The 20,795-nt window shown below is 67.8% G+C and overlaps 2 protein-coding genes across 2 annotated transcripts in view; one reads left to right on the top strand and one right to left on the bottom strand.

Annotated features, from left to right (window-relative positions):
* Positions 1–20,795, top strand: part of RSPH14 (radial spoke head 14 homolog) — a 47,596-nt gene that overhangs the window by 10,973 nt on the left and 15,828 nt on the right. The gene's annotated exons all lie outside the window — the stretch shown is intronic.
* The window catches only part of GNAZ (G protein subunit alpha z), a 29,111-nt gene continuing 8,537 nt past the window's right edge, over positions 222–20,795 (bottom strand). The window contains exons 2-3 of the mRNA XM_055550343.1: positions 15,150–16,322; positions 222–602 (exon numbers count right to left, since the gene is read on the bottom strand). Coding sequence (XP_055406318.1) covers positions 258–602; positions 15,150–15,872 — 1,068 coding nt within the window. The 5' untranslated portion in view covers positions 15,873–16,322 and the 3' untranslated portion in view covers positions 222–257. The remainder of the gene's footprint in view (positions 603–15,149; positions 16,323–20,795) is intronic.

Here is a 20,795-nt window from a genome sequence, read left to right on the forward strand (position 1 = left end):
GCCACAGCCCCGCTGGCCCCCACCCCCGTCTTCTGCCCCCCGGGCTGGTGCCCCGTCTCGCCGCGGCCCCACCGGCCCCCACACCCGTCTTCTGCCCCCCAGGCTGGCGCCCCGTCTCGCCGCGGCCGCGCCGGCCCCCACCCCCGTCTTCTGCCCCCCGGGCTGGCGCCCCGTCTCGCCGCGGCCGCGCCGGCCCCCACCCCCGTCTTCTGCCCCCCGGGCTGGCGCCCCGTCTCGCCGCGGCCGCGCCGGCCCCCTCAGCAGAGGCCGATGTACTTGAGGTTGTTCTGAATGATGACGTCGGTCACAGCGTCGAACACGAACTGGATGTTACTGGTGTCGGTGGCGCAGGTGAAGTGCGAGTAGATCTCCTTGGTCTCCTTGTTGCGGTTCAGGTCCTCGAACTGCCGCTGGATGTAGACGGCGGCCTCCTCGTAGGTGTTCTGGCCGCTGTACTCGGGGAAGCACACGGTCAGCGGGATGCGGCGGATCTTCTGTGCCAGCAGGTCCTTCTTGTTTAGGAAGAGGATGAGGGACGTGCTGACGAACCAGTTGTTGTTGCAGATGGAGTCGAAGAGGCGCAGGCTCTCAGCCATCCGGCTCTGGGGGGGACGGGGCGGGGGGCGGTCAGCACAGCTGGGCCCCAGCAGGCCCCACGCCCCGCACAGCCCCCCAGGGGTCACTGACCACGCGCGCCTTCGGGGCTGCCAGCCGGGGACCCGCCCCCCACAGGCCAGCCCCTGCCTCCCATGCAGGACCGTCCTCGCCACACCCCTCTGCAGCGAGCTCCTGGTCAGCCCCGCCTGCTGGGGGTGGGCCAGCCAGGAGCCTCCATCCCGCCAGGTGTCAGGGGGCCTCTGTTCCTAAAAGGCTCCAGGGCGGAGCTGGGCCAGCCCAGCCCCTGCTGGCTGCGTGCTCACCTGGTGCCACACACAGCAGCCCTCCACCGCCCCCAGGAGGTGAGGACGGCCCCCCGGAGGCCCCGTGACTGCAGTGTGGCCCCGGGGGCCCCTTCCACCTCCCCGAGAGGACCAAGGATATGCTGCAGCCTGCGGGCTCTAGAGGAGCCCAGGGCCCTCACCTGCTCCTCCCCGCCCCCCACGACTGATCACCTTGCTTCTAAAGGGACGCCTGCGGGTGGTGAGCTGCCCTGTGTTTTAAGGTGAATAAGATGAGTGTCAAAAAGGCAGGGCCAGCCTAGAGCTGAGCCATTAGATGAAGGACTGTTCTGAGCACGCCAATGAACAGGGACACTGTGCTGACCACCCTCGACCTTATCATCCCATCCTGCGGACAAAGAAACCAAGGCAGAGAAATGTGCTCCAAGTCCCCCGGCCAGGAGCTCAAGGCTCGCTGACCCTCCAGGGCAGACGCGCAGAGCTGCTGGCCCCAGGGTGGGGGTGCCCAGGGGCGCCCATGAAGCCCTCATCTCCCAGAGGCCTGGCCCTCTCGGATGAACAGGGTCTGATGGCATCAGGGCTGACAAGGCATCCCTCCCCACCGCCCCCTCACCACAGAGACATGGACTCCAGGCCCTGCGCTCCACCTGGGAGGCTGGTCTTTCAAACCCTTCCTGTGCTTTCGTTAGAAAGAGCCTGGTCTCAGGTCTTGGGGAGGGTGTGTGTTTGGGGGGTGATCATGTGTGTGTGTTGGGGGTGATCATGTGTGCTGGGGGGTGATCATGTGTGTTGGGGGATGATTGTGTGTTGGGGATGATTGTGTGTTGGGGGTGATCATGTGTGTTGGGGGGGTGATCGTGTGTGTTGGGGGTGATCATGTGTGTTGGGGGGGTGATCATGTGTGTTAGGGGTGATCATGTGTGTTGGGGGGTGATTGTGTGTGTGTGTGTATTTGGGGGGTGATCGTGTGTGTGTTGGGGGATGATCATGTGTGTTGGGGGGTGATCATGTGTGTTGGGGGTGATTGTGTGTGTGTGTGTATGTGTGTTTGGGGGGTGATCATGTGTGTGTGTTGGGGGATGATCATGTGTGTTGGGGGGTGATTGTGTGTGTTGGGGGATGATCGTGTGTGTTTGGGTGTGATCGTGTGTGTTGGGGGTGATTGTGTGTGTGTGTGTTTGGGGGGTGATCATGTGTGTGTTGGGGGGTGATCATGTGTGTTGGGGGTGATCATGTGTGTGTTGGGGGATGATTGTGTGTTTGGGGAGTGATCGTGTGTGTGTGTTGGGGGATGATCATGTGTGTTGGGGGGTGATCGTGTGTGTTGGGGGGGTGATTGTGTGTGTGTGTGTTTGGGGGGTGATCATGTGTGTGTGTTGGGGGATGATCATGTGTGTTGGGGGGTGATTGTGTGTGTTGGGGGTGATCATGTGTGTGTTGGGGGGATGATTGTGTGTTGGGGGGTGATCGTGTGTGTGTGTTGGGGGTGATCATGTGTGTTGGGGGGGTGATTGTGTGTGTTGGGGGGTGATCGTGTGTGTTGGGGGAGTGACCATGTGTGTGTGTGTGTTGGGGGGGGTGATCCTTCCGCAGACAGAAGCAGGATGCTGGCCCCCAGCGTGTCAGAGCAGGATGGAGCCCCCTCACCGAGGCTGGTGGTCCAGGAACACCGCCTGCCACTGGGTGGCAACGAGCACTAATAGATTCCTGGAAGCCACGTGGAAAGGACCAGCGGCGGAACTGTCTGTCATTTCGCCGGAATGATGTCTTAATCAGGGTGCTCCCGACCCCAGATCTCACACGTACGATAAACAACAGATGCGGCCAGGAGCACGTATTCACCAAGCACTGAGCGCACACTCGCCGAGCAGGTCTCTGGTTTCGGGCAGGTGCCGGAGCCCAGAGACTGGAGGCCGAGTGGCCGGGGGGGCCCTGTGTGTGGCGGGGCTCCAGGGTGGGTGGGCCAGCGCGGGGCGGGGGCAGCAGCTGTTCGGATATCCAGGCATCTGGGCCCTGCTGGGTCACCGGTGAGGGGAGACAGGCAGCTCCTGCGTCCAGCTCGCCTGCCGAGGGGTCACTAGGGACTCTGCTGGTCTGCCCTGCAATGCTGGGGGGGTGGGACCCTGTTGGCACGAATGCGGTCTGACCAGCCCCTGGGCAGGAGGGAACGGGGGCCTGCCCACCCCCACAGGGAGAGTACGTCCCTGATCAGCTCACGGTGTCTCTGGCCTCTGGGGGGCAGGGGGGGGCATGGAGGAGGGCCAGGGCATGCGGGCCACTGGCCACCTGTCCATGGGGGCCCCTAGCACCTCCTCCCACCCCGACAGCCCCTCCAGGGGCGCCGGAAACCCTGGCCTGTCAGCATCTCCGTGCCCTCTGCCACTTGAGCTGGCTTCCCTCACACCTCCTCGGCCTCCCCGGGCAGCCGGCACCCCACTCTGCCAGCCTCCAGCTGTGCGTCGGGCCCGCTGCAGCCCCGGGAAAGGGGGCTCTGTCGGCCGCCCGCCTCCAGAGGTTGGGGGCGGAACGGGACCCCTGTGGGAAGCTGAGGGGCCCCGCGCCAGGCGCCAGGGCCCGCAGCAGCCACCATGCGCTGACTTGGAGACCAAGGCCAGACGTCCTGGGGCGGGGGGCCCTGGTGGCCAGGACGGAGCGGCGGGCAGGCCAAGCAGGGCGGAGGCCCGGGGCAGCGGGGTGCGGCCTGGTGCTCGCTTGGCTCCTTGGGGCCCAGCACAAGGTCCTGGCCCAGGAGGGCCCCGGTCTGCCTGCTGCAGGACCAGCCTGGGGTGTTTGTTCTTGGGAGCCGTGAACCCGGCTTTTCACGCGGGGAGGCTGGGCTGCAGGCGTGAATGAGCTCCATTCACCACAGTGCCAGGCTCTGAGGGCGCCGAGGGCGGGGGCCGCCAGCGGGGATGCCTGGTGGCCCCTGGCTCAGTGGGCCAAGTGGGCAGGGTCCATCCGGGGCTGGACGTTGAGGTGGCACCGGCGGTCCGTGGGATGTGAGGGCGCTGCTGGCCGCAGGCCCGTCGGGGGGGCCATGCTCAGCGTGGCACTGACCGCCCCCTCCTCCACGCCCCGCAAGGAGCTGAGGCCCAGACAGCCCTGTGCCCTGGGCGGGAGGAGCCCCCCGGGACCTCCCCTGGCCCACCCTGAGCCCTGCTGCACGGGTCTCCTCCGCTGAGGACAGGGCAAGTGGACCCCAGCCTCACACCCCGTCTGTCCCGAGGCGCTGGCAGGGGCAGCGGCGGGGGGCCCGTGTAAGCTGCACCTGCAGGTGCAGAGGCAGGCGTGTCACCCAAGTGGGGGCTGCCGTCTGTGGCTGAGTGGGCTGTGTCGTCTCCATGCAAAGCTGCAGAAAAGTCTAGCAAGCCTGGGGTGCCGGGGGGCCCTGCTGGGAGGCTGTGGGTTGGGGGGGCAGGCAGAGGCTGCACTTGGGGCACCCCTGGCCCTGGGCTCCCCAGGAAAGGGACCGGGCCCGGATCACAGGCTGCCCGGCGGTTTGAAGCCCTGGGTTCCCCCCGACCCATTCCCGCCCCCAACCCCCACATCCACTAAAGGTCCTCAGCCTCCGCCGTGCGCTTCCCTTTGGGCTCTAGTTGTCGTGAGTCAGGGGCGGGGTGTGCTCAGAGGTGCAGGGCCCGCTTGTGGCTACAGCCCTCAGGCTGAGGGGTGCAGGCGGGAGGGCCCCCTGGGGACAGGGAGGAAGCAGCCAGAGGCAGAGGCTGGAGGCCTGGGGCGGCGCCCACCATGGACGAGTCCGTGGGAGGGCAGGGCCCGTGAGCCTGGCTCACCCTGGCAAGCGTGGTCACTACCGCCCTGTGCGGACGGGCAGGGGCGCAGGCATGGTCCCAGTCGGCCTGCCCACAGGGGGCCTGGGAACGCCCATGGCCCCTCGGGCCCTTCCCACCGCCAAGTCTGTGCCACCAGGGTGACTGAGCGCGGTCCTGCCGTTTCCACGGCAACTGGGGAGGCAGCTCCGCCCTCAGCCTTGCACAGCGTCGCAGACCCAGACCCTCAGGCTGGACCAGGCGGCCCTCTGGGAGGGGCACGGAGGATCGGGCTGGCTGGCGGCCAGGCGACACTGTCCACCGCCGTCTACTTGCTGGCAGCGGGGAGGGCACCTCGGGGTTCAGGAGACCTCACGGCCCCCCGGGACACGGGGCAGGGAAGGGGGTGGTCCTTCTGGGGACCTGCTGCTGGTGGGCGGGGGACGGGGCGGTTACCGCAAGGCACCCTGTGGCTGGGCCTCCGTCTTCCCCGCGGCCCCTGTTTACACCACATGGGGGCCGGGCTGAGGGCCCCTCTGCCCCAGGGAGAGCCTCTGACAGCCGGAGCCACCTGCGGTCCCCGCCGGCCCCCACCCTAAACCCTGTTCCCAGCGCCTGGGGAAAAGAGCTGGACGACCAGGTTGCGTCCAGGCCGATCGAGTCAGTGTTGCCCACATGTTCCTCCTGCAGGGCTGGGCGCTGGCTGCCCCGGACCCAGGACTGGGTTAGCGAGGCTGATGGGCGCGGGAGCCCCGCAGTGCCCGGGGCTGGTCTGCGGGGATGGCTGGAAGCCACGGTCAGCGCGGGCCGCCCGCTGCTTCTCCTTCTGCCCAAATCCGCGAGCCCTCAAGGTGCCCTGGCCCTCGACCCCTTGGGCTCCCAGGGCCGAGATGGCACAGTCCTGCCCAGGGTTGGTGCTATGGCCCCAGGATCCGACTCCATGACTCCGTGTGCCCTCCACCAGGGCCCTGACCCTCCCCCAGCACCTGCCACCCCCTGCAGACAGGCAGCCCCAGGTCTGGGTCAGGGGTCAGAGTGGGGGTCAGTGAGCAGCACTGGGATCAGCAATCGGGGGTGGGGGGGTGTGCGTCTCTCACCCTCACCCCCCAGGTACTCACGGCCCTCGGACCCCACCCCCAGGGACCAGAAGGGGGCTCGGCAAAGGGCCCAGCCTGCCCCCACCCCAGGGGGTGGCTCCCTGCATCCCGGGCGGGCTGGGGTGGGCAGGGCGGGGGTGCTGGGCCCCATAGGCCTGGGGCCATCGACAGATGGGGCTTCGCGGGGGGCGGGGGGGTGTTGTGTTCTGGAGGCCCGTCCCCTGCCCACCCTCCAGGGACAATTGTGAGGCTCGTGGTAACCGCGTGGCCAGGCCTGCCCCTTCAAACAGCAGGGCTGTTTAAACAAGATAACAGGCTGCGAGGAGGCTGTGCTCAGGCCCCGATGGCCCGAAAGCCACCCCGAACGTGCCAGGAGCAGCGGAAGCGGCAGCTTGCCGGATGACCCTGCTGCCCCGCCCAGCGCCCCTCCCCAGGAGCAGGTCCCGGACCCCCACGGGGAGGCTCAGCGAGCTGGGATGAGCCCTCTGTGTCAGGGGGCTTAGAGGTCTGCATGAAGGCGCCCTCAGCCTCCCAGGGACCCCAGCCCCCGGGCAGGAAGGACCACAGCCTGGGTTCCACCGGGGTGCCTCAGGACAAGCGTGCTCAACCCTCCACGGCCACGGCCACGCTGGCCTGGGGGCGCCCCTCATCCTTGGGGGCTGGGCGGGGACAGCCCGCGGCCACACGGGGCACGCTGCCACCCCCTCTCAGGACCAACGCGGGGGCCCTGCCCACCTATGCAGCAGGAGTCACGTGAGCGGCCGGCCCCCACGCCCCAGACACATGCATCTGTGCCCTGCTCTCACTGAACCTCAAAGACCGACGGGATCTCAGCCAGAAACGACGGCTCCCCAGCCCACGGGTGGCCGCAGAGCCCCGGGCAGGGGGCACGGGGACAGGGGGCGCCCCATAACTTCAGTAGCACGGGTGGGGAACGAGTTAGGGTCCACCCCCAGAGTCCCAAGGCCACGCGTGGAGCACTTGCCCTACCGGGCACGGAGCCCCCGCACGCTGCTCCCCGCCCCACCCCGAGTCAGGCCCAGAGGGGGCGGGTGCTAGCCTCCACGGGCCCAGGCTCTGCGTCCCACCTGCCTTCACTTCATCTCCCCCCGCCCCCAACGCCCCCCACCCTCGCCCTGCAGGGAGCACGCCTCCTTCAAAGCCCCAGTCCTTCTAGGCTCCGGCTGAAACGAGACCTGCCTGCTACTTGTTTTCGTCTTAAACCTTGCCGGCTTGATCCACGTGCCCCTCGCTCCCTGAGCGTCCGTCACTGATGAGAATTAGCCGATGGCGGGATGCAGGTGCAGGCGGGCCTGGCCCACGTGCAGACCATCGCCGCTACTGCGGGAGGGCCGGCAGCCGCCCTGGGACCAGAAGGGGGACCCCGGGGGCCCAGTCCTCTTGCCTGATGCGGCCCTGACTCGGTCCAGCAGGTGGGGCTCCTGCAGCCCTGGGCCACCCCTCCCCGAGCGAAAGCAGCAGGTGGGGAGACATCCCAGAGGGGAACCTCTGTCCCGGCTGACAAGACGGTTTCAGAAGTGCTCACCCTCAGCAGGCACCTGGGTCATGACTGCCCAGCACTGGCTTGTCCATCAGCGGGGGCGCAGGCTGGGCCGGGCCAGGGCCCTCAGCTCTGCCAAGAGACAGCGAAGTGACAGACCCTCTCCCGGGAAGGATGCCCACGTGTGGCCAAGGGCCTCCCGAGGACCCTGGGGCCATGGCAGGCCGGGCCTGGGAACGCTGATCCAGCCGGGGCAGCGGCCGGCGCTCTGCCCGGGAGGCTGGCACCGTGGCTGACCACAGGCCTCACCCCGCAAGGTGCTCCAAGCCCCGCAGCCCCCTGCCCAGGGGGAGGCGAGGGGTGAGGAAGCCAGGCGGGGCCCCGTGTCTGGTTTCCAAGCCACAGTCCCCCGGAGACAGGTCGCACGTGCCCTTCAGATGTCACCGTCTTCCTGGTGGGTCCCTGAAACCTGCCCTCTCCAGCTGGGGCCCCCTGGATCACTCCCCGGGCTGTGTCAGTAAACAGTAGCGTGGCAGGAAGCATCTGGGCCATGGGGTCCACGGGCTCCTGGCCCGTGTTCAGCAGAGTGCCTTGCCCTCCCTGAAGCCCTGCACCACCGCGGAGGGGCTGGGAGGCCCTGGGGGGAACAGGCCCTGTGCCGGGCCCCCCGGCCAGCCTGCTAGGTCTGGGCATCAGGGGAGCGCCCAGGGACAGCGCGGCCCAGCACCGCCTCCATGCCCGCCTGGGGTGGCCTCTGGCCTTGGTGATGCCGCGCCGAGGGGCACTTGCAGCCTGACCCTGGCAGGCCTGAGCCGGACTGCGGGGGGCGGGGGATGGCAGAATGGCCACCAACAGGCTCTGAGGCTCAGCTCGGTCACGCTGTGATGGGCTGGCCTTGGCCTTGGGGGGGCGTCGTGCTGCATGGGGGCCCAGCCCACCTGTGCGTCCAGCTCTCTTGTGTGAGAGAGAGGAAAGGATGCGGCCTGAGGTTCCCACAGCCTTCCCAGCCAGCAGCCGGGCCAGGAGGAGGTCGTGGGGGCTGTCCGGGGTCTACGCTCCACTGCCCGGCGGCGTTCTCCATCCGAACGCCAGCCCCAGAGCCCCGGGCCCCGCGGGCACCAGACACGGGCGCCGGGAACGGCAGACATCAAAACTGGGTCCTGTGCCCGAGTCGCAGGCCTTGTCGCCCAGCTTTGCGGGCAGGAAGGCGGGGCTGGACCCGCGTGTGGCTGAGGCCCGCCCTCCCGCCTCCCAGGGTTCCGTCCTCCGGCGGGTGAGCTGGAGGGGGCGGCCGCACAGGAAGTGCAGGCCGCCCGGCCGCTGAACCAGTCTCCTCCGGCTGGCCACAGGAGGCCTGGGCCTCCTCGGTCAGGACTGCTGGCAGGGTCGCTGGAGGGCAGCAGAGGTGTGCAGGGCTGCGGCCTGGGCAAGCCTCAGCGGCAACCTTAGGGCAGGCCCCCGGGGCCCGCTGAGCTCGGCTCCGGATCTGAGGACCCCCGAGCTGAGCGGGTTCTCTGCCCTGAGGTCCTGCTGAGCACAGACGCGCTGACACGTGTGTGGACAGAGCTGGGCATTATGGAAGCCCGGCGGCAATGGCCACCCCAGAGACTGGGCTGTGGGCTAGACTCCCCCGTGGGGCCTTCCAAACCCCTTGGTCCTACCTCGAGGGGCTGCCCCCAGCCTCCTCGTGACCCTGGCAAGCTTGGCAAGGGGGAGCCCCGGCCAGCACCCCCAGCTTTGCCCCAGGCCCTGCCCCCGATGTTGGACCCTTCTGCCCGCACACTGGTCTCTGGGGCAGGAGACCCCCCTGGCTGCTACTTGGGGCTGCCTCCCTGCCAAGCCCCATGGAAGCCAGTCTCAGCCTCCAGAGGCCGCGCCATGCAGTCCCCACATGACCTCAGGGGAGGAAGGGGGGCTTGTCCTCGGGCCGGGGGGGAGGACCCCGGGGCCGGCCGCGAACATGCTGACGGACACAGCAGCGCCCCCAGCTCCCGGGTAGCCCCTCTGCACACAGCATCCATTTCCCTGCCCGCGGAGAGCATGAACCGCTCTGGCAAAGGGCCGTCCCCCAGCGGGGCAAACGTGAGCAGAAATGACGTGCATGGCCACAGGCCCAGAGCAGGGGGCTGCTGAGGGGTCGGGGGCGGCTGGCCTGGCTCTACGAGGAGCCGGCAGCAAGTGCCGTTGTTCACTGAAGACTGAGCCTGCCGGGCAGGGACGCGGGGGAACCACTGCCTAGAGGAGGCGGGGGCCGTTTAACGTCCGCCTGGGGCGGGGGGGTGGCCGTAGCATCTGCCAATGTCCACGACATCACTGCTCTCACCTGGCTGATCTCAAGCTGCTAACGTGATGTCCACCAGTCTCAGAGGACAGGGGTGCAGTGTGGCGGGGGCAGCCCTACCTACACAGCCCAAGACCTGGCAAGAGGCTGACCCTGACCCGCCTGTGAGGCGGAGGACCCCAGCCTCATATCCGAGAACACGTGGACACCCCCCGGCAGAGTCCACCAGGTCACGCGGCGAAGACAGAGTGACCAGGGGTGGAGGGGGAGGGTGGTGTATCCCTCCTGCCCTGCTGTGTCCAGTGATGGCCTCCGGGGGTGGGCGGGGGCCTCCAGGGTCATGGCGAGAGGCAAGCACCACGGAGGGGACAGTCCACAAGGACTCAAAGTGAGGAGCGGGGCTGGAGGAAGGCCCTCTGAGCGGCGGGTGTCCTTCCGTCCAGCTGACCGCTGTGGAGAACGGACTCTGGCAGATGCTGAGCGCCAAGGGAGCAGGAGGCAGGGGCCCTGGGAGCAGCTGGTGGGATGGGGCAGGGCAGGCCCCGTCCGGCTGAAATGTCAGCAAGCATGCGCCCACCGAGGGCTGGCCGTAGGCACCAGGGAGGCTGACCTGCCAGGGTAGGGTAGCCATGGGTGCTGCCCCTCCACCCACCCTCCCCCGCCCCCAAGTGAAGCCCAGGGCTCGCGAGGGGAGGACCGGATGACCCCCGCCACTGAGGGGGGCTGAGACAAGGGCCGGGCGGGGGAGCAGGGGCCCCGAGCAGAGGCGGCCAGTGCCCACGAGCCTCAGCAGCGGCTCCCAGCAGTGAACGCGCGACTGGCCCCGTGGGCTCCCCTGGGAGGGGTGACGGGCCACAGAGAGACAGGGCCGGGCCGAGCACGCCAGGGACATCTGCAGGGAGGGGCAGCGCGGTCAGCTGAGCCCTGTGCCGGCCAGATGTGCTGTCACGGCCCCGCCAGGGACTCAGCCCCTGGGGCCGCCTTCACCTCAGGCTCCAGTCCAGGGGGCCTCTGCGCTCCCAGGGTCAACGTGCTGTGCAGAGGTCAAGGCTGCATGTGGCCCTGGCATCCCGTGAAACCGGAAGCAGCTGCTGGGGAGGCGGGTGGCCTCCGAATGTGACCTCAGCCGGGGTGGGGCAGGAGGCAGACGGTGGGGTGTGCTGCACTGGGGCTCCCTGGGGGTCCTGCTTCCGAGGTGGGTGCTGCTAGGGTGGCGCCAGCCCCAGTGGCCGCTCAAGCGCCCCCAGGCCCGCTCGCTGTCCGCACCCTGGCTCCCAGCCCCGGGCCCACGATGGTGACCTCAGCCTCGGCCTCCCCGTCTGCAGAGCTGGCTGGGTACAGGCTCTGGAGGCGGCGTCAAGCCCCCTCCAGTCTAAGCAGGGCGTCACCCGCGCCCGCGGCTCCCCTCTGACTGCGTCTGTCGGACACGCGCTTCCTGCTGTGTCGCAGCGGGTGGCGGCCGGTGCGCCACGCTCCCGGGCAGCACTGTTTTGCGACAATGATCTTACAGCACTGAAACGTGCGCCCTTTGGGGGCTGAATGACACAGCGTGGTGTTCGGGCGGTGGGTCACGGGACTTGTAGGACAGCCTGGAGCGGCCCCCTCGACGGCACCTGCAGGGGCTGCCTCTCAGCTGCGCCCTAGAAGCCAGGGCCCCAGACGTTGGCTCTTCCCGGCCCTGGCCACGTCTGTGGCATGCCACTGTGTGCCAGGCCCTGCCACCGTCTGTGGGTAGCTCCCCAGGACCAGGAGGGGCCGCTGGGCAGGGCTAGGCACACACTGACCCCTAAGAAGCATGTCCCTGTGTCCCCTGCTCCTGAGACCCTCAACACAGATGACATGGCTGACCAGCTACTGCTGGGTAGCAGCGGGGACACCAGGCCTCCTGCAAGGAGCCCTGTGAGAAAGTGAAATCACCCTGGGAGATGTGCCTGCCAGGTCCCGGAGGAGGGGCAGAGTCCCTAGGCAGCAAGAGGGTCTGCAGACGTGACACTCAGCTGTGCCGGGGTGAGTGCCCCTACCTCAACCCCTGTACCCCTGATACTCGGGCTCACCATGGCATCTGTACCCACAGATGCATCTGTACCCACATCTAGGACCCACAGCAGGCACACAGCAGGCACACAGCAGGGATATAGCAGGGATACAGCAGGTATACAGTACGTGCAAGGCAAGTATATACCAGGCATACAGTAGGTACGCCAGAAGCAAAGAGCAGGTATACAGCAAGCACACAGCACGTGTATAGCAGGTGCACAGCCAGTAAACAGCAGGTATACAGCAAGCATACAGCACGTGTATAGCAGGTACACAGCCAGCAAACAGCAGGTATACAGCAGGCACACAGCAGGTACACGGCAGGTATACAGCAAGCGCACAGCAGGTATACAGCAAGCATACAGCAGGTACACAGCAGGCACACAGCAAGTATACAGCAGGTGCACAGCAGGTGTATAGCAGGTGTACAGCCAGCAAACAGGTATACAGCAGGTGCACAGCAGGTGCACAGCAGGTATACAGCAGGCACACAGCAGGTATACAGCAAGTATACAGCAGGCGCACAGCAGGTACATGGCAGGTATACAGCAGGCACACAGCAGGTGCACAGCAGGTATACAGCAGGCGCATAGCAGGTATACAGCAGGCGCATAGCAGGTGTACAGCAGGTGCACAGCCAGCAAACAGCAGGTATACAGCAGGCGCACAGCAGGTATACAGCAGGAGCACAGCAGGCACACAGCAGGCGCACAGCAAGCCTGCTGACAGCCCCACAGCCCACAGCACGGGGAGCCACTGAGGGTGCTGCCGTGAGAACCGACACCTCGTGGCCGCCTTGCCCGTCCCTTCCGGGGGCCCCGCAGTGCAGAAGCCCTAAGTCCGTCAGCAGGCCCCCGGGGCAAGGCCGGAGCAGGCCGACAGCAGGGTGCTGGGGTTCCGCCTGCAGGGCGCTCAAGGGGGCACCCTGGGGGCTGTCCGGGCGGGTGGGCACCCACGGGGCCCACAGCTGAGCTCCTTGTCTTTTCCACCCAGGTGGAGGCCGGCAGTCAGGTGGCGGGAGGGGGGCTCCACAGAGGGCGGGTGGGGCAGGGCGGCCTGGCTGGGCTGGTGGGCTTGGTCTCTGAGCTATCCTCATGCCAAGACAGGGACCCGGGCACCACTGCCAGCCCACGGTGCCCACGGGTGACGCCTGGGCTGAGCTCTGGCAGCCCTGCACGGGGGACGGGGCCCAGGCCGACTCAGGACCCATGAAATCCTCCTGGGACGAGGGCCCAGCATCACGCCCGAGGCTGGGCACAGCTTCTGCGACCCGCGGGCTGCCATGGTCCACGGACACTCTGAAATCTGTCCCTGCCCAGGGGCTGTCCTGCACATGCCCCAAGCCCAGCAGTCTTGACGTCACCCTTGGCAACACGCTGACGCAGAAGCTGGCGGGGGCGGGAGGGGGCCCTGGCGGGGGGCGGAGACGAGGCTGCAGACGCCGAGTGGGGGGCGCATCCAGAGCCTGGCACTGGGTCCCGGGCCCCTCTGGCTTCTCGGGGCCACCCGGCCTCCACCGGGGCCCTTGGAAAGGCGAAGGCAGGGGCGGGGGGGCAGCCCTGCACCCCCCTCCCTGGCAGCCAGCCCCCCTGTGGCCAGCAGCGGCGGGACTCACGGGCGGCACTGTCTCCGCCCTGCAGTGTTTGTTTTCCATCGAGATACTGCTGGTGGAGCATGAAAGGTCAGAACCACTTGGAATCCAGTGAATTTCCAGCCCTGCTTGACTTTCTCATTGAGAATCTCCTTTTCTGGTGAACAGTCACCTCCCAGGCCTGCCGAGCCCAGGCGGGGGGCAGCTGGGGGCCTCTTGCTCCAGGAAACACTGTGACGACCCACGGGCCTCGGAGAAGCCTCTTGTCCACCTGGCCATGCACTGGGCTCAGCCAGGAGCCGCTTGCCCACACACGACGGGGCCCTGCTGTGCGGGGCGGCAGCGTGTGGGCGCCCGCCAGGCGGGCGTGATGCCTGAGCTGAGACCTGGCGGGCGGGGTGGGAGGCAGGGGACAGGGCGGCCGCATGCCTCCAAGGAACACGGGACGCCCCGGGGCCTGGCCCCCCATTCCCCTCTTGACCCAGCACTCCTGCGGGCGCATGCTCCACGGCACGACGTGCTGGCTGACAGCCTGGGCACCCCGCCCAGTGCCCAGGGAATTCACCCCGCCTGTTCTCTGGTCCTGGAGACGACAGAGGAGGCGGCCCGGAGATCCGGGCCTCCGGAAGGCCTCAGGGCCCGGGGCCACCACCAGCCAACCCCGGGGGAGCAGAACCAAGCTGGTGAAAGAGAGCCGGAGGGCGGAGCCCGGGTGGGCGCACACCCGTCCGGGTGGCCCCACGCCCTCGGCCGTGCTCGGCAAGGAGCATGGCCTTGCCCCGCCGCTGCCCAGGACCACGTGCCGGACCCAGAAGTGGGGGCGGGAGGATGCAGGCACAGTGCTGGGAGCGAGATGGGCAGGCCCTGGAGGCTGCGGGCTGGCCAGGCCCCCCATGCCAGGATTGGAAACCTCTTCAGGGCCAACTCCAGGTCTCTGCTCAGGGGTCCTGCCTGACTCAGGCCCTACCAGGGTCCTGCCTGTCTCAGACCCTCTGCTGTGGGGGCGGCCCAGCCACACCCACCCCTGTGCAGCTGAACGGCCTCCAGCACTGTGGCTCCTGGCACCTGGGGCCTCCTGCCTAGCTGGGCCTGCAGGGCGCTGCCCAGCTTCCTTGCCGGGGTCCTGCCTCCCAGCTTGCCCAGAAGCTCCCGTCAAGCCCCAGTGGCTTCAGCCCCGGGCCCAGCTGTCCCTCGGCAACCTCCTACACTTGCCCACAACACTCGAGACTGAGCCCGTAGCCCACAGGGCAGTCCTCAGCCTGGGTGGAGGGCCTGAAAGAATTCCCATCCCGTCCCCGACCCCAGGGATGAAGCCTCAGAGGAGCTTCTTCACCCTGCGGCTGACGGACGCTCAGGACTGGGTCAGGTCATGGGGCCGAGGTTGCCGGGATCGAGCCCGGTGCTAGGCTGGGGAGAACCGCCCACCACTGGCCGCCCGGCCCCCTTGGTCCTGCAGAGCAGCCAGCCTCCATCCCGCCTCCCGGGGCCTCCCCACACACCTGCTGCCCCCCAATCTCACCTGCAACAAAGCCTCTCGGGGTGCCAGCTCCCTTCCTCCCCACCCCGGGAGGTCCACGGGCTCTGAGGGCCAGGGAGCAGGCCCCAGCCGGCCCTCTGCGCCCGAGAGCAGCAGGCACGGGGTGTGGCCTGCTCGCGGCACCAAGGTGCAGGCCCCCTGGGCACTGGCCCTCGCTAGCACCCTGAGGTCACCGTGGCCCAGGGCAGTCTTCCTGCCCGGGGCTGCGGGGATAGTGGTTACTTGGTCAGAGTGGACGGCGGGGCCTGGACTGGAGTGGCCACCGAGAGCTGCGCTCTGGGCAGACGTCCTGACGGCCGGCGCGACCCCAGGGTCCTCGCTGGGGCCGATGGCCGCCGGCTCCCCTTGAATGACGGCGGCGGCTCCCACCTCGCCCCAGGGGCCTCAGGTTCCGGGGCCGACGCACACAGCGGCGCGGAGGAACCCGCCGCGCACTCACCGTCTGGTTGTCCTCGTAGAGCTTCAGGTCGTAGCCGCTGAGCTCCACGCAGAAGATGATGGCGGTGACGCCCTCGAAGCAGTGGATCCACTTTTTGCGCTCCGACCGCTGGCCGCCCACGTCCACCATCTTGAAGGTGAGCTCCTTGAAGGTGAACTTGTTCTCCACGATGCCCGTGGTCATGTCCCGGGAGCGCAGGATGTCCTCCACGGTGGGCACGTAGTCGGGCGCGGCGATGCGCTCCAGGTCGTTCAAGTAGTACGCCGCGTTGTCCTCCAGGTGGTACTCGCTGGAGCGGCCGAAGCAGGCCTGCGCGCCGGGGTCAGCCCACAGCCGCCGCATGACGCCCAGCAGCTCGGGCGTGATCTCGCCCTTGCTCTCGGCCGGGCCCGTGAGCGCGAACAGCTGCACGGCGTCGTAGGCGCGGTCGGGGTTGTGGAAGTCGATCTTGAGCGCGGCCAGGGCGCGCACGATGCGCGTCAGCGAGTCGATGGCGTTGTAGACGATGAGCGGCTTGTACTCGCGGCAGGCCTCCAGGTTGAAGCCGCCGCTGTGCAGGATCTTCATCTGCTTCACCACGGTGCTCTTGCCCGAGTTGCTGGTGCCCAGCAGCAGCAGCTTGATCTCGCGCCGCTGCCGCTGGCTCTCCGAGCGCAGGTGGCGGTCGATGCGCCGCGACCGCCGGGCCGCCTCTTTCTCCTCTGAGCTTTGCCGGCATCCCATGGTCCGGCCGGGCAGCACCGGGGACCCACCAGCCGCGGGGGGAGCTCGGACGACGACAACGATGCTGAGACTGGAGGCTCAGTCCCGGCGCACGCACGCACGCGCGCCCCGGCGGAGGGAGCCGGTGCCCGGCGGCCGCGCTCAGTGCGCCTGGGGGGGCGAGACCGTGGCCCGCTGCAGCCCCTGCCCCGGCGCCCCCGCTCCAGTTGGCATGGCGCTCCCGCCGCGGGAGGCGGCCCAGCCCCCCCTCAGGGACACTCTGCCGACCCCCGGGCCCGTGGGGCCACCACCGTCATTCCCTGTCCTCCGGATGGCGGGAGGCCGGTGCGGCTGTTGGTGGCTGGGGTGCTGCTCCCAGGTGCGTGACTGGAGGGCGGGTCCCCGGTAACGATGCTGACGTCCAGGGCTCTCCCTGCAGCCCCGGAGGCCTCGATCACATCCGCCCTTCACCTGCCAACGAGAGAACAGCGTGAGCCTCCTCCCGCACAGGCCAGCGGGGCAGGGAGCCCTGGACGGGCCTGGTGCGCGGGGATGAGGAATCAGAGCCCTTCCCTTCCGTGGAGCTCACCCCGCAGCCCAGGGGGAGGGGCGCACCTGGAGACGCGTCTGCTGAGGGCAGTGACTGGACGATGGGCCAGTCAGCGCAGTCCCGCGAGGCTGGCCGCTTGGCTTAGAGCAGAGACCCCCAGATGGTCCCCGCTGGGCATGCAGCGGCCTCGCAGAGCGAGTGCTGAGGACAATGTGAACACTATGCCGGCAGCAACCGCACGCGTGAGCCCCCAGGGCACACGTGTGCATGCACATGTGAGCGAGGGGTCTGTGAAGTCGCTCCGAGCGGCAGTGAGCTCCAGGCTGACAGTTCCAGGGGCTCGCGCCCTAAGCAATGTCTGCAGACAGGAGTCCCGCTCGGAGCGGGGCGGGGGCCGGGTGGGTGTGCGGGTGCTGACTCTGCCCGGCCCTTGGCCCGAGGCTCTGCATGTCTGGTTCCAGCCAAGCAGCCGCCCAGGGCTCCCGGGGGCCCAGCCTCCTGAAGGCAATGCCTGCCACATTAGCAGCTGCCTGGTGTTGTCAGCTCTGATTTTCTCAATTTGGGGTCATTAAGTCTCACATGTAGGCCCAAGTGACCAACTCCCTCACCTGGTCGGCGACAGGGACAGAGGTCCCAGGAGAGCAGGTCCCTCCCGCTGTCCGGGGCCACCAGCGTGGGGCGCGACACCAAACACACAGGCAACGAGAGACAACAAACTGGATGTCATCAAAAGTTAAACGTTTTGTGCATGAAAGCCGGCATCAGCAGGCCGAGAGGCAAGCCACAGAAGGTCAGAAAACGTCTGCAAACTGTGCCCCTACTGAGGGACCGGCTTCAAGAGCATCGAGAACTCCTGAAGTTCACGGGAAAACACAATGAGTCAAAGCTGGCAGAGGACTCGAGTGGAGGTTTATCTAAAGACACGCGAATGGCCAGAAGCACGTGAGAAGACGCTCAGAATCGCTGGTTATCAGAGAAACATACATCAAAACCGCACTAAGGTACCAGCTCACAAGCTATGAAGCAGAGTCACTCCATGAAGAGTGGAATCCTCGCGGCCTGCTGCTGGGAAAGTCAACTGGCGCAGCTGCTGTGGCAAACAGCCCGGAGGGGCCTTAAAAACTAAGAGCAGATCTACTCCATGACCCAGTGAGTCCACTTCTGGGTGTAGACCCCAAAGAACTGGCAGCCGGGTCTCAGCGAGGTATTCGTTCACCCGTGTTCACAACAGTGTTATCCATCAACGGCCAAGAGATGGAAGCAGCCCAGCGTCCACCGACGGGACCGAGGGGCAAAGACTGGGATGGAAACATAACACGGGAGCGATATTCAGCCTCAAAAAGAAGACACTCGTGACGCAGGCCACGACACAGATGAGCCTTGGGGACACGACGCTCAGCGAGACGGGCCTGGCCCTCAGGACACGCGCTGTCGTGATTCTAATTCTCGGCGGTCCTGACTCGGGTCACAGGCGTAGAGGCCGGAGGTGACGGTGGTGCGGGGCTGGGGAGGGGTGGGCACGGGCTGTGCTTAAAAGGGAAGGCGTCTCGGTTTAGGAAGACGGGCAGGTCCTGGAGACGATGCCCGTCGTGGTTGCACGGCATGAATGTGCTTGATGCTGCGGAACTGCGCCCGTTTACACACGGTTAAAGGGGCTTCCCCAGCTGTCCAGCAGCGAGGAATCCCTGGCAGTTCGGGAGATGTGGGTTCGACCACGGGTTTGGACCGAGAGGGTTTAGTGTGCCGAGGAGGAGCGACTAAGCCCGTGGGCCACAACTACCACGCCCAGAGCCCAGCTCTGCCAGGAGAGGAGCCGCCGCAGTGGGACGCCCGCGCACCCCACCCTGGGAGGGGCCCCTATTCCCCGCACGAGAGAAGAGCCCCCCACGGCCAGAGGACCCAGCACGGCCAAAAAGAGACGAGTGAAGACACGTTTAAAGAACGGTTACACGGATAAATCTCATTACGCGTATTTTAACACCTCTGTGAGAAAGGTGGGGCTGGTCACGTAGTCCCTGACCGGGGTGGCCACAGGGCACCGCGTGGGTCAGAGGGAGACGTGGCCGGGGGCGACCGTGCCCGAAGGGCTGAGTCTGGAGCTGCTGCAGATGAGCCATGCACAGATCGTCAGAACCAGGCCCGAGGCCCCCGAGAGCCTCCCTGCAGCTCCACGAGTCTCAGCCACAGCCCCAGGGGTCTCCGCAGTGGGGCTGGCGCTTTGGGTCCAATTGGGCTTCCCGGGACCCCCGAGGGCGCCTCCAGTCATCCCAGAGGCACAGGCCCAGGGCCGACACCACGTCCTGCCCTGGCCAGGAGCCGCTTTCAGGTCCCCAGCACCTGACACCCAGGACCCCCGCTGTGGTGCCACTGGGTCCACCTGGATTCCATTGAGGCGTGGGGCTGGCAGAGGCAGGTGGGGGGCACAGGGGAGAGACTGATCAGGGAACTTAAAGAGGGTAGGACCCCAACAGAGAAAGGAAGACGTGGGCGGGCGGGCAGGCCGGCCAGGAGCCCATGGCGCACGCCGGGGGCCACATGGTGCACATGCCATGTGCTGTGGGCATGCAAGTCTGTGCCTGTGTGCGGCGCTGCACACGTGTGCACACGCGCATCTGTGTGCCGCGTGTGGGCTGTGACGAGAGGGCTGCACGTGGACTCCGGGCCCTCACCCACAGTTACTCACTGGGCTGGCCGGTGGGCAGTGGCGGGCCTGCTGGAGACCCTCGACCGAGGAGGGCGGGCATCGGACCAGAGGCGGCAAGTGATGGGGGCCCGGCTTTAGAGCGCAGGCTGGGGCCGGGTGCTGGGCTGCGGGGGTGCGCGGGGCTGGCCTGGGAGAAGCGGAGGACGCAGGGAGCTGGCCCGACAGCGGGGGGCGGCCTGCTCTCCGGGTCAGGTGGGATGAGTGCCGCACTCTGTCTGGGTGTGAACAGCACCCCTGGACGCAGCACACTCTGCACGCAGCTGTCCCGGGGCAGGGGTGGGGGATGGCTGCAGCTGGCTGGCAGGCACCTTGGGGTCTGGCCCAGGCTGGGAGGGGGGACCCTGGGGGAAACGGGCTCAGTGCACACAGGTGGACCAGCCCGGGCTCCCCGACAGCTGCGAGGGCAACCGCGTCCTCTGAAGCTCCACCCCGGCCCCCTCAGTGGCCTTGCGGCCTCGCCGACCCATGTGCCTGTGGACCCAGGGGCCACCTGGGCGGGACTCCAAACCCAGAGCCCACTCAGGACTCTGCGGCTGGAAGCTGCCCTCCCCCTCCACAGCCTTGAGAGAGATGCTTCCCCTCGGAGCCGCCCTGTCCCGACCTCGACCCCTACCCTGGCCCCTTCCCCAGACACGCCCCTCTCAAGCCTCAAGTCACAGAGCGCGGTGCCACTGGGCGCCAGGGCTGGGGTCACGGGCTTGGTGGGGCCCTGCACGTCCAGTGCGCTGCCCCTGGACGCCCCCCGGGGCCTGGCCTGGACCTCCAGCCCCGTGACTCCCGGGTCTGCTGCCGCTCTCCTGGCAGCCGTGTCAAGAGCTGGAGCACGACTGGGATGGCAGCCCCCAACTGCGTGCCCAGCGGCCCCCTGTGGTCCCCACCCCTGCTGCAGGCAGGGAGCCCAGGGCCAAGGTCACCTCGGGTGTCGTGCCCAAGCCGGCCTAAGCCAGAGGGTCCCTGGGACGGAGGACGGCTTATCGGCTTAGGGGGCCGAGGAGCCCTGGACCCGGCGGGCGGGGCGGGCTCGTCCTGGGGCCCGGATTCCTCCAGGGAGGCAGAGATGAGACAGGGCAGCCCCCACCCCCAGGAAAGCCCGCTCCACACTGAGCCCTGGGCTCCCAGGCAGGGCTGGGTTTGAGGGAGCGTGTGGGGTCTGAGCAGAGGTCACTTGGATTGGCCAGCTGTGCGAGGGGTCAGGGGAGGACCCCAGGGTGGAGGGCAGCCCAAACCCCAGGGCCGGTGTGGTCAGGCAAGACCACCCCAGCACCGGGCCGCCAGGCTGACGCTCTGGAGAGCTGCTCCTGGGCTGACACCTCCATGGGGACCTGGGGGCCGCCAGCCTGAGCCCCAGTGCCCGGGGCCTGGCCACGCGCCTCTGCCACGGGCTTCCGGCCGGGATCGTCTCTCACACAGGCCTGGCCCTGCCCTCCTGGGCCGCGGTCCCTGCTGGCCCCAGCCCCGCCTCCCAGGAAGGGCGCGTCTCCGCCCCCATGCAGGCTCGCTCAGCTGCACTCCCCCGTCCCGCGCCACGTGGACACTTGTGTCTGAGCACCGGTCCACGTGTGCCCTTGCTGGGCCTGCTGGAGCTCGGCCTGGGCCCGTCCACGGCCCCGCAGGCCTGTGCCCTTCACCTGCAGCTCTGACCCGCCTCCACCCGCTGAACAGGAGCTACAGCCCCAGCACGAGGCTTTGA

The sequence above is a fragment of the Bubalus kerabau genome, chromosome 16, assembly GCF_029407905.1.
Source record: "Bubalus kerabau isolate K-KA32 ecotype Philippines breed swamp buffalo chromosome 16, PCC_UOA_SB_1v2, whole genome shotgun sequence".
Taxonomy (NCBI): Eukaryota; Metazoa; Chordata; class Mammalia; order Artiodactyla; family Bovidae; genus Bubalus; species Bubalus kerabau.